Here is a 13350-nt window from a genome sequence, read left to right on the forward strand (position 1 = left end):
GCTCAGCCCCCGAGCTGCTCCCTGCCACAGCTGTAACACAACGCCAGCACATATTCCAAACCACTCATTTTCAGCTATTTTAGTCTTTTATGGACCATCCTAGAGGAAATTAACTGAACTTCCCTACAGTGGAAACAAAAGAAAGAAATGAATTTATTATTCCAGTAGTACCCTTGATACAGATACTGAGTAGCTTCATTAAACATTTTGCAGCCCCAAGTGTCTTTGCTAAACCCTCTACAATAAGCACAGAGTCATTTTCCTTATTACAACACAAACATATGGGTCAGGATTCAGAACTCATTTACATCTGCTTTGTATCTGAATAACTTCCCCCATCTCAATGGGATCTGGGCAGGTGCAAATCAAGGCTGCATCATCCCAGTCCCTTCCTTTCTCTCTAGATTCATTACCTTGCAGCACCACTCTCAGATAAACTCATTTTCACAGTGCCACAGCCAAGTGACTAATACAAGCCCTTAATGCAAACAACAATAAATCAATGGATTAAATTATAATTTATCAGACAAATACTATTTAGCTCTTCCCAAAGCTGTTGTGAACTCTCTTGTCTGGTCATATTCCAGAGGCGCACTGACACTAGATAAAGCTCAGACCTGCAGAGTAAGTTTACATAAGGAAGAAACGCTGAAAACATCCTGTATTTATGATGGGAGGTTTCACAGAGACCGGAGTGAATAACATTCCTGAGAAGACTGTAATGGATCTGAAGTCTCCTCGGTATCTCTTCCAAAGACCAGGCCAGCACGGCCAGGTCTGGGCAGCCCCTGCGGCTCCGCACTCAGCAGCAAACCCGGGGAACCAGGCGCCGCAGCTCTGAGAGATACCCCAGCAAGACTTTACTGCTTAGAAAACAGCAACAGGCTATTCCACCACCATTTCGCTTTGTAACACAGACTTCTTGAACTTACTTCATCGGTTTGAACAACGCTTGTCCGTAATTCTGGAATGTCATGATCAGCTTCAGCTGGGTGCCTCCTGATTTCATCGCTGTGGGAAAACAAAGCAAAACAAAAACTGCTTTAAAATGCTGCGTGTGGATGTACTTACATTCACCACTGAGACAAAATCCTGGATCTTTTGCTCTGTATTAGACTCAGCACTGTGGTATCTGAGCACCAAGCAGGGTAATCCTAAATGGACAACAGATTATTCAGCAGGTGCAGAGCAGGGGAGGGCTCTGAGCTGCCAACCAGAACTAAAAGTGGATTGTACTCCCTCATATGTCTTTGTCTTCTTCAAATGGCCACAATAGGCTCCATAAGCACCCTGATTGAACAGCATGTATAGGAACAGACCACTGGAGTCTTGTTTTCTCCACCTCCACTCACTTTTTTAGTTTCTTTTGACAAGGAACACACATTGGGAAAGGAGATGGAGAAGACAACTGCAGCTGGGATGTGCAGCCCAATGCGCAGCAGACATCCTTAATTAAAACTACAAACAGATACTGCAGCAATCTCTGATCTCTGCTGCGATTTGAATAGCTGTTGCTGAGCAGTAGAAATATGTAAATCCACCTCCTCTGTGCACAACGGAGATGTATCCAGGCCCAACCATTAACCTGGAGAGGTCCCGCAGTGGCCCACACCGAGAGCAGAGCTCTGCAGCGGCTGCTGGCTCAGGGACTGTGCCCATGTCACCCGCCGAGGGCGTCTTTGCCCAAACACCAAATGTACTCACTTCCCCGTTGAGAGCCCATGCAAATTTAAGACTGACATTTATTCATACCAACACAATATCGTGTTTAACAGTCAGATTATGGTGTTTCTAAAGCCAGAGTGATTTATATATACATATATATATATATAAGAATTCATAAAAATGCATTTTACTTAATGATAAGGTTGCTTAAGAAAGATAAACATATACTTGGGCAAACCAGCTGCTCTTTTACCATCTCAATCAAAACAGCTCTGAATAAATGAAATGACCCATACCCTGACTCGTATTTCATTTCTGTGTTTGGAAAGGGAGGCCATGGCCATCACGTCTGTGTGGATGAGTCAGTCCTTCGAAAATGCTTCCTACAAATGATCTGATAATCAATCCTTCTTTACAGTTCCGACAAAACCTGTGCCGACTGGAAATGTGCACCAATGTCAAGTTACCTTGCTCTGCACATTTTGGCTTAGAGTTGCCCTTGTTCCACCTATATAGCTTGTACATTTTTTTCTCTCTAACCAATGCCATTAGCTACACGCCTTTTTAATTACTCATCTCTATGCCTTATTACTGGTAGGTCGTCAGCTCTCTTTCTGCACTTGTAATCTATATTTTTGCAACAAAATGCTATGCAAATCTGGTCAGTGTAATTATACTTCTGGAATAAAATCCCTCCTGCCTTGCTGTTTTGCTGATCCCAGCCTCTTCTTGCATTTGCAGTTTATCCCAAAGGAACAAACAAATAATTAGAAATTAAAGGGCATTAAATAACCTGCACTGAACAGGTAAAGCAGAAGCACGTGGCTTTCGCACATTAAACTCGCTCTCTTGTGCAGGACGGGTCTGTTGATCTGCACCTGAGGGAAAAAGGAGCAGGAGACCTTTTCATAGCCAGCCCAGAGCCTGCAGGCAATGAAAAGCGGCTTAGATATCGGCTCCGTCTCCTCTGTGAGACACAGATGTCCAAAATACAGCAAAGATTCTGTAAACCCATCAGTGAAAAGGGAAGGATAGAACCTATTTTGAAGTACAGCTGGGAAGCCAAATGTTTGAAGAAGAAAAAAGGATGATCCAGCACGCCCTTCTCTAAGCTCAGAGTTTCAGATAGACTAAGAGGACTGGTTTCTCAGCAAATTGAAGCCACTCGGTGGATAATGACTTTGTTAGCAGCCGAACTCAACAATGACTGTGTCATCATCAAGCAGGGAAATGCATGAAGAAGATTAACAATTTAGAATAATTCTTCCACGAGGCACAAAGGCCTGGTTTTCTGTCAGAAGGAATTGAGCTGAAGTAAGACAAAAGCATCTCCGTGGTCTTTTTAGATCCATCTTATTGTATTGCCCTAATTGGTTGCAATAGTAGCCTCGACCAAACACAAGTTTTGCTGGCGTGTTGTCCCTCCACGGCTGCCAGGAGTAAACTTTGGACGTCCCCAAACCAGAGAGTGACACTGGTGGGAATGGTGTCCCATCCTGCTTATGGCAGGGCACGCTGCAAGCCACCGCACTGTGGACAACGACCCGTGCCAGAGCTCCTCGTTGCCTTCGCCCCACGTCATCCGGACTCTCATGCACATATTCCCAGTGTGTTCATTCAGTGACACGGATGTGCTGGCCAGGCTGGAGGTGACTTAAAGCCACCCTCCAAGTCTAGACTAGTTGGAGTCTAACATTGTAATCCCTGCAGAGAGGGAAACACCTGAACTTAGACTGTCCTTTGGAACTCAACACGACCCTTCATGCACCTCTAAACTAAGCGGGCTTGGGAGCAGTCCAACGTGCCCAAATCTTGCGAGTGGCAAAGCCAGGAACAACCAGATCTCATTGGAGATAGTTCACGTAGACCTCTAGGTCGTGTTACACCCCTAGTCCTAACTTAGTGCTACATCTGCTTACTGGCTTCCCTCACATTTCTGAGCTGTATTCCTTCAGGATCTCCATTTCCTACTCATGCCTCAGTTGACCACGTCCCTCTGGCCATTATGGCCAAGCAGTGGGAGCCCCATCATCTTCCAGGAGCTTATGCCAAACAAACATTGTTTGCTTCTGTGGAGATGCCCTTGTCCCTTTACCTACTGCCCACAGGAACATTTCTGAAGGATTTATAATACCCAGAAGCAACATATACCATTTACAAAGAAACGGGAGGATGATACATCATTGCAACCTGTCACATCTACAATCAGCAGGCTTAGGTATTTTCAAGAAGGCCTTGCAACGTAAGGCTGTACTGACTCCAAAGGAACCACCAGCCACTCTCTGAATTCACCTTCTCTTTTAAGGTTTCTGAATATACTCTAATATAACAGGCCATGAACAGCTCTGTAAAAGACTTCATAAATCTTGTAGCTCCCAGCAGGTACCTCAAATCAAATCTCACACAGCTTCTGGACATGCTGGCACAGTGTTAAAAACAAATCCCGATACAATCATTACTTTTTCTCTTCAAGCAACTCAAAGCCTCTCTTTTTCCTCCAGAGCAGAAGGAAATGGAAAGCAGCATTAACCTCTCCTGTTAACCCAGTGCAAGGGCTCCTGGGTGTGATCAGAAATCTTCCGAACTTCAGGAGGCCTTGCAAAGAATTCCCTGAGATATCTCTTGTTTGAGTGCCTATGGGACCAGAGGCTTTTCCAAAGACGAGTGAAACTGGTGCAATTCCTTCTATTTTCTCTGATAGACCTCGGATCAAGCCTCCAAAAATCGCCACTCCATTGCATCTCTGAGCCTGTTGTCACGGCCGCGTGCCGTGTGTGCTACTTCCCCACTTTGTCCTCTCACCAGTACAAGAACTGAATTCCCCTCCTGAACCAGACACCGTCCAACATGAAAGACACACACCTATCCTCTCCCTCTTATCTTTTTATAACTGTGTGCTACAAGCTTTCTCTCTCTTCTAAAGCATCTGGTACTACCCCTGATAAAGACCAAATGCTCCCCAAAGGGATTGGACCCCAAAGGATCTGGAATTTGAATTGATCTGGCTTTCCAGCTCCTCTGTTTGCTGCACAACAGCCCTCATCCCACTAGCCGCTCTAGAGCCTGTGGTCCTCTGATGGAGAGCAACAGTCCCAACTGGATCTCTGAACCCGGCTTTTGGCCAGAATCCAACAACTATTTTAAACATATGTAATTACACAATGCTAATGCCTGAGAAGTGAGATCCAGTCAAAGCCTGGGATGCAGTAACATCTGAAACAGAGGACATTCAGATCCATTTTGGATTCCTATTTATAGATCAAGCTTAAATCTAACATAAACATGTTGATTTGCTTTAGCAAGTAATAGTCTGCCCCAGGCTAGAGACACGGCTCTGCTGAAGCTGTAAAGAACACATTTCAAAACAAATTCAAGCCCTCATCGTCTCTTAATTTGTTCTTATTCAGCCCATTCTGCTAACTTGTTTTTAGAGGCCTTTCTTGGTTTAGTCAAGACAGTAAAAGCCTTCTGGAGGGGAAGAGATCTCCGAAATCATTCAGGTGCTTTGTTGTACATTTTAAGTCGCCCCCTTTCATCTGGAATTGTACATTAAATCAATCTGTTGACTTTTGGCAGAGTCATTGTTTTCTTATACAGTAGATCAGTGGTGCTACATTGCATTATGTTTTTCACATGTTCTCAGTTGCACTTTTTCCCTTCCTTTGGAGGAGATGTTTATAATTTCCTTTAGCACCACAATCTAGGCTCAATTTTTAGCATCTTGTCTTTGTCTTTCCCCCCTGACTTGCAGCAGGGTCCACCTTAGTTAATTGCAGCATCCATCCACTGCCTGAGTAGTGTTGCGTGCTCGCTTTCTAATTAGTGCCTGTACGAACTGAAGGCATCGCAGGTTCAGAAATTAACTCCGTCAGGTAATGCTTCCAAACCTTCCCAACCGGAGAATGTGAAGAATAAACAAAGAAACCCCAGCTAAACAGAGGAATTCCAAAAGCCTGTTGTGCTCCCGGGCAGCCCCGCGACACAGCTCGAGCAAGACCAAGACCACACCGCCCCAAAAACGCACCGCGCCACATTTGCTGCTAAACTGCTGACGGTGCTGCCGCAATTACGCACAGACATCTTGTAAGTATGCAAGAAAATAGCTAACTATGGTTATTTATGCATGCAATAAACAGCTATGAAAGGCAAAGGAAATATGCAATTGCCTGTGCTTGTGCTTCTTCTGAAAACTGGGTTTCAGCGCTCAGTGGAAAAACAATTCTCCCTGGGCTCCTATTTATGGCAGGAGGAAATTTTCAGTGAATTAAATCAAATTAAGAGCTATCCCTTTATGCTGAACAAAATGAATAGGAAATACATATATCGATGCAGGGCACAGAACACATCCTCAGCTTGAAAGCTCTGGGTAGCCCTGTCCTTTTCGGGGCCAGCTCTAGGTGTCACTGTGGGAGCTGCATGTGACGCTCCTTCCCATCCATGGATTTGTTCCGTTTAAACTTTAACATCAAGAAAATGTCACCTTGGTGCTCCCTGCTCCTGGGAATTGCTTCTGTCACCGCTTTCACTTTACAATAACACTGCACAGAGTCGTGTGAGCAGTTCTGATGGATGGAGAGGGATCAATCTGGTCACCAGTCTCCTTCATAAATAATGCAAGCTGAGCAGAGAAATTACAATGTGGCAAGAAGGCTCTTTAGCTGCACTTTGGATCTAATTTCTGCAGATACCAAGAACCCACACAGCAAATCACCTAATTCTGTCAGAGCCAAAGCAAATCTCAATACCGCCAAGCAACTGGATAAAGCAGTATCCTGTTTCATCTAATGCACGTAAGCCTGTATATTTAATTGTCCTGCTTGCAAAAAGAAGCCTGGAGATTGGGCATCAGGAAGATTCCCATTTATTTTATACTTCTTACCTCACATCTTTGCAGCTGCCTTAAAAAAACCCAAACAAACCCCAGAGAAATTAGAAAATATGCAGGAATATGCAAAATAATATAACAGCCCTACCTATAAACGTCCTTTGGTCAAATATATTACCCTTCATTAACCAGCTTACATGCTTTTGAATTCCTGCTGCTGCTCTGCACTAAAGCCGAAAACCGGCAGGTATCATTTTAAAAGACATAGTTTTAAACGCCCAGAGAATCTGCAAAAGAAGAGATGCTGCACCATGTAAAAAAAAAAAAATATATATATATATATAAACAATATGCTCTTTCTTGCTTTCCAACCTGACTGAAGGCTCCTGAAACTGCACAGAGGCAGGCAGAGGATGCTACCAGCAAAATTCAGATCCTGGCATCTTTATATTGGCGAAAGTCCCCTTTCATTTCCATAGGCTTGATTTTAGACTGGGATTTATGTGTGGGAATCATTCCCTGTCGGGTCCCACAGCGACCAATCCCAACACCAATGTACCTCGTGGTTTAGTTTATGGGAATTATACCGAATCACTGACAGAAACCATGGCCCTATGTTATTCTTAGGGGCACAAGAGGCCCCACCGTGCTCTGAAGAGCCTTGTTCAAACATTAACAGAGAGACAATCCCATAGGAAAGCGCTAATAACAATCATAAATCTTCCTCTGTGGCCCATTCCCCCCGTTGATCTGAAAGCTCTATCAAAACCATAATTAACGGAAACCTCATGACACATCTATATGACACATGAGGTGAAATCATGGCCCCAGGGAAGTAAATGGCAAAACTTCCACTTACATCACCCCGGGCAGCATTTCACTCCCGGTTTTTCTGATACCCATTTTGCTGCTGGGTTAACTGAAGCATCGAGAGGTTAAGCAACATTCCCAGAAGCACAAGCAAAGATCAAGCCCAGAAGATCAAGCGGAGAGTGAGTCCTAAACTGCGTTCCTCATTCCTACCTCCCTTCTCCCACCAGCTTCTGCATCCCTACATCAGCCTTAACCACCTCCCTGCTCTGAGAAGTGACAAACCTCACAGCTCCAACACCACCACGTTTGCTGCAAACACCGCTCTCCTGCACAGACAACACCGCTGAGCTCCGAAGTGTTGAAGAGATAAATAAAAATCGATACACTCAGCAGCCATGCAGCACGAAACACCATTACGGCCAATGCATTTTGTGTAAACCTCAGTAGATGAGCCAGGAGATGGCTGGTTTGAGCATCATCTCTGCACAGAGCTGGGGACGGTCTGGTCCCTACCGGGGGCACCGCTGCTCTCTGCGGGGGACAGGGAAGGGCACAGCCTCCATCCTTCCCTCCTCGATGGATGTGCTCAGAAACCAACGTTAACACACATATTATGAAGTGCTGGCTCAATCCCCAATCACACGTGTCACTACGTTCCAGAAATCATTTGGTTTTGAAGGGAGAGGTGGTGGCAGGGGAGGGCTATGGCAAGGACAGAATCACCCGGTCGTGTCCGTACGGTGCCCGCGTTACCCCCAGCACAGACCAGAGGGCGGGCAGAGCCTGCTGCTGTCCACCCGCCACACCTGAGCTGGAGAATCAACAGTCAAACGTGAGCTCCTTAATGAACCACTCCAACCCAGAGTTTTGGGAACAGAAAACCCATCACAGGTTAATAAACAGGCCTATGTTTGCTCTTTTTCATGAGCTCGGTGTCCACTGGACTTTTGGATACAACACGTGGGATGGCACCTGAGTGCTGCAAAGTGCTTTACCCGAACCAGAGCTCAGTGCAGAGCCGTGTGCTGAGCGCAGCTCACCAAGGAGGCAAAGTTCTCCTCTGGCGTTCTGCATTCCACACCTACTCTATCCGGATCAGCTCCATCAGCCCACTCTTGATGACCAAGGATGCCCCTTATTCCTGCTCAGCAGCCCATGATTCACACAATGGGAACTGCAAGCCTGGGGCTGCTCACGCTGTTCCCGCACAGCCCGGTTCCTGCTGAAGCCAGGGGAATTTTTGCCTTGCAGGGTTAAAGACCTGCTGACCTCACCCGGCAGCGCCAACACACCATCAGCACTTTCACAGAGCTCCTGCTATTTCATCCCTCTGAAACAGACTTAGCAACCTTGTGGTCAGCGTAAGTAACTCAATTTTCTGCGTGGCCGGCAGGAACCGCTGGCTCTGCTGCAGCTTTCTACCTCTGGAAACCACGGGGTGTGCATTTGTTTAGCATCCCAGGGCTTTCATTTGGGGTTGTGCTTTTTTTACCACTCTGCATCTACACAGCTGAATTCAAGAAGACACACATTGCCGTTAAACAGCCCTAGAGAAAAACCCCAAACTGTGTCACCTTGTTTAACCAGAGCCAAAGGCTGACATAGGCACGTCCCCGTTGTGCATTTACAAGCAGGACAAGCAGAGCCGGACGCTGCCGAGCTCCCTGCGCGCTGCCCGGGGACGCTGCAGCTCCACGGAGCCCGTGGCGCCCGATGCTCCCGCAGCCATCGCTGCAGGTCAGAGCTCTTAAATAACAACCAGCAAATAAAGCAAATCTAGCCCGTGCAAGATGCTATCTACTTTCTGCCTTCTTTTTTTTTTGTTATTGTATTTATTTTAAATAACCAAACCAGGCACTTTCAGGCTGATAGTGACTAAAAGATGTCTGAAACGAATGGGGTTTGCCTTGCTGGCAGATTTTTTAATGATTCAGGTGATGCAGAGCTGGAGATATCTCGTCATGTTTAACAGGGAAAACGAGCGCACAAGTCGGGACGCAATGTGGTAGCACACCAGAGAGCAGCCACGCAAAACATTAACACTCAAAAGCCATGAGATCCTGAACAACAAGCAAATCATCATACCAAATTATATATATCCAAACATACCAACACTGGTTATCTTTTGGGAGACCAGGTCTTGTAGTAAAGCTTCAATTGCAGGATTATGTCTGGAATACAGCTCGTACCGATTAATGCCAATGTGGAATTTTAACCAGTTCGGGTAGGAGTCTATGGAGGTTTCTCCAGTTGGTAAAAATTCTTCATTGTCTTCATTTTGCCTACCACAAAAAAAAAAATAAAATAAAATAAATAAAGGAACAACATAACAAAAACCCAAAACTGAGGAGAAAGAAACAAAGTTACAGTTTGTAACAGTCATCGAGAAACAGGGCTTCACAATGTGACAACCTGGGACGGCAAAGCACTACAGACCTTGGGCATTGGGAATGTCCCCTGTTCGTCCTTCCTACCTGGGGAAAGGGGGGACAGCTTTCCACCTCCACTCTTCATGCCTGATTTAAAGCCCATGGAAGCCAGGAGCAAAATTCAGGGTGACATCAGGGAGCGTTAGCAGAGGCCCTTCCACAGCAGAAACACGGCGCTGTGAGTATTCTGCTGGGTTCAGGTTGTGTTATGTTGCACCCATCTTTTACAAGTATGACTCAAACAACAGCATCACCCCGAACATTCGGTTAACGGGGAGCTGGGTGTGGAACCTGGGAGTGCAGCCGTAACTTGACCTGCTGTACCAAATGCTCCCACTCTCTCCTCTTCTCTGTTTTAAATAGCGAGAATGAGAAGAAACTGGATCACTCTGAACTGCTTGCTAAAGAATAACTCTGGATGGTTTTGCCCTTCCCCAGCAGTAGGATAGGATTACAGAAAGACTTGTTAAAATGACTTTTAACTCCTAAATTTCATGTTAGTTCTGTGAACTTTGGCTGCAGCCAGTAAGGAAAATATGTACAACAGGCAGCTGCATGTGGACATCAATGATTTCACTCTTCACCTACTGCATATACTATCACACAGCTTCAATCCAGGAGTCCTCTGCTATTTTTAGTCATCTCCAGATGTTCAAAATTTGTGACTCTTTTTCTTCTTTTATTTTTTCCTCTCAGAGAAACCAGAACTTTTTCAGTTAATTTTGCTTCACAGTCAGTTTTGATCATTAGATGGCAAGGGCCTGCACAATCCACATGCTTGTGGGGCGGAAATCAGAACCATTTATCCCCTTTTTCCAAAGGTTTAGATCACGCTGGCTGCTCCGTGGCCTGACAGAGCTCTTTGCACGGTACAGTGCAGCTGTTTAAACATCACAATGTCGGTGCATTTGGAAGAGGGTGCTGTTGTATTAGACAAGCCTTTCGATTTTTCGGTCACTGAAATTTCTCAGCGTTTCTTACAAGCCAACGGGGCACACGATTCACAGAGGCAACTGACTGCTCTGAAGGCTGGAGAGCAGCAGCGGTGCTGGGACACTGGGAATTAATTGAGGAGGAAAAATGTAGCACAGATCAGACCCAGAAGGCAGAGATACCTGCTAGCATGAACGCCTTTGGGATATTAGGCCTCGCTTTTGAGAAAAGTTAATGTATTACTGCCTGGCCTCACTGCTTGGCCCCTCCACCCCTGCGTGGGAGCAGAGGAAGGCACTGGGGAGGGCTCACTGTGTGCTTGCCCTCTTTCTTACAGTTTTTCCAGCAGCATCTGCCTATGGCTACAGCTGGAGCTGGGATACGGGCGTACGGACCCCTGGGCTGCAGCACTCCAGCCTTCTCATGCTCCTGTGTTTATTCTGGATTTCACAGCATTTATTTTTGGAGGAACACAACCGGCCAAGCCTGTGTACGATTTCTCCTTTTCCTGATGACACCGGATCGCTCTGTTTTAACCCTCTGCCTACTCCAAACCAGCCAACACAGCAATTCTCATGACCCCCCCGGCTAAAAACCTACATGATAAAACGGAAGGTAGCGACCCGGGGGAAGCGCAGTGCCACGTTTCCACATGGGCCGCCCAGCAGCCCGCCGGGCCTCCCCCGCACCCCGGGGGCACCGCTGCCCGGGACAAACCGCACGCTTGGTACCGAGCCGAGCCAAAGCGGGCCGCCCCCCGTCCCCCTCCCCGGTACTCACCACTCGGGCTGCTCGGCCGCCCGGGGGTTGAACCTGATGTCGCTGTTGACATTGAAGAGGAGGTCGCCCTCGGCGAGCGGGGGCAGGGCGGCGCGGTACAGCGGGTGCTGGAACAGCGCGGCCAGCGGGGCGGCGGCGGCGGGGGGCGGCGGGCGCGGCGCCCCGGGGTTCATCAGCCGCCGCGGCCGCGCCGCCGCCGCCTCCCCCCCGCCGGCCGCGCCGCCGCCGCCGCCGCCCGCCGCCCGCTCCGCCGCTTCCCGCGACTGCGAGGAGAGGTTGGAGCCCGGCTCGGCGCTGAAGTCCTGCAGGATCCGCAGCGTGTGCTTGCCGGGCCAGCGCGGGGCGGCGCGGGGCGGCGCGGCCGCGGGCGGCGGGCAGGAACAGCCGGGCCGGCCCTCGGTCCCCCGGCGCTCCAGCCGCGGCAGCAGGTCGATCATGATGTGCATGGTGCAGGCGACGAGGAACACCATGAGGATCAGCACCCGGAACTTGCGGACCAGGAGCATTTTCATGGCCGGGGCGGCTAATAAATTACCGGGGGAGGGGGAGAGAGGGAGCGCTTTCGCGGAAAAAAGCCCGGGCGGGCGTGGGTCTTGCAGCCCCCCCCCGGGGCTTTGGCTTTCTCCTTTCGGATCGGGAATCGAGCGATCAAGTCAATAAAGTTATCTCCATAGGCGCCGAGAAATAAATGGGCTAAAAACAATAGGTCCTCATTTCTCAGTATCATCAAGAACTTAGGAGGGGGAAGGAAAAAAATATATTAAAAAACAAAAAGGGAAAAAAAAATATATAAAAAAGAAGCACCGGAGCGAGCCTTTAAAATCAGCAGGAAAACAAAGCCAGCGGCATTGCAATATATAAAGCCATCTGTTCACGATTTCTCTCTCTTTTTATTACAGGGATCACAACAAATAGGGAAAACCGGCTCTTGAAGAGAAACCGGCATCCGACGCTAGCTTAGATTAAATAATTTTTTAAAAAACGGAGAGGAGGAGGAGAGGGAAGAATAATATTAAGAAAACCTGTGCGGAAAGGCGACAGAAGCAAAAAAATCATCCATAATATTTGGCTGTGCTGGAAACGCTGACTCCCTTCCTGTGAACTGACCGGTGATGCAGCAGAAGCGCCCTCCGCTCCTCTCGCTCCCTCTCTTCTCTGAGGCTGCTTAAGAACATTGGCTGGAAAACAATTTTCTTAGAGTGGTTCCTGTTTCTTCATCCATCGCGTCCAGTGCTTGGGAGAGATTCGTATGTTCAGCTGAGCCCGAGCCTGGGTGGCTGCTGTATCCGAGCTGCGCTTTGGCTTTGGCTTGGGTCGGTTTTTTTTGGCTGCAAAACTGTCTGATGGCACAACTGCAACATAAAGGTTAAATATGGCACAGGAGGGGAAAAAAAAAAGCACAGAGGGGGAGGATTAGAGGAAAGAAACTAATATAAATCAGCAGAGGTTCTTTTCAGCAAAGAGGTCCCGTCTTTGATCTCTGCTGGGTCTTACAGAGCTGCCTTTTAGAGACAGAGAAAGGAAGAGAGAAGGGGGTGAGAGAAGGGAAGAGGGGAGAGAGATCTTTGGCAGGTGCAGAGTGAAACCTCTTTCAGCTACACTGAATTCTGGAGACTGGTTGGACTAGTAGCTCTGCAGCTCCAGCTTCCAGTGGGTGTGTTAAATATTATGAGCGAGCCATGATTCCTGCCTTCCTCACGTCATAGTTAGGAGATTGGCTAAATAAACGCTACAGTGATAGTAACAGGAAAACCTCAACCAAAAGCGGTTTTTTTTTTGCTTTCCTCTCCTCCCTCCTTCCCAGCCCCCTTTTCATTCTACTGCAGCTCCAACTGGGGCAAGGAGAGGGCGTCTGTTCCACAACGGTTTGCAAAATTAAAAATAAATAAATAAAATAAAAAAGAA

At 47.4% G+C, this 13350-nt stretch overlaps 1 protein-coding gene across 1 annotated transcript in view; it reads right to left on the minus strand.

The window, feature by feature from the left end:
• FAM20C (FAM20C golgi associated secretory pathway kinase) overlaps positions 1–13290 on the minus strand; it is a 55975-nt gene extending 42685 nt beyond the window's left edge. Inside the window, exons 1-3 of the mRNA XM_065031596.1 lie at positions 11446–13290; positions 9413–9585; positions 933–1011 (exon numbers count right to left, since the gene is read on the minus strand). Of these exons, the coding sequence (XP_064887668.1) occupies positions 933–1011; positions 9413–9585; positions 11446–11957 (764 nt within the window). The 5' untranslated portion in view covers positions 11958–13290. The remainder of the gene's footprint in view (positions 1–932; positions 1012–9412; positions 9586–11445) is intronic.
• Between the last annotated feature and the right edge of the window lie 60 nt (positions 13291–13350).

Source organism: Columba livia, chromosome 15, assembly GCF_036013475.1.
Source record: "Columba livia isolate bColLiv1 breed racing homer chromosome 15, bColLiv1.pat.W.v2, whole genome shotgun sequence".
Classification (NCBI taxonomy): Eukaryota; Metazoa; Chordata; class Aves; order Columbiformes; family Columbidae; genus Columba; species Columba livia.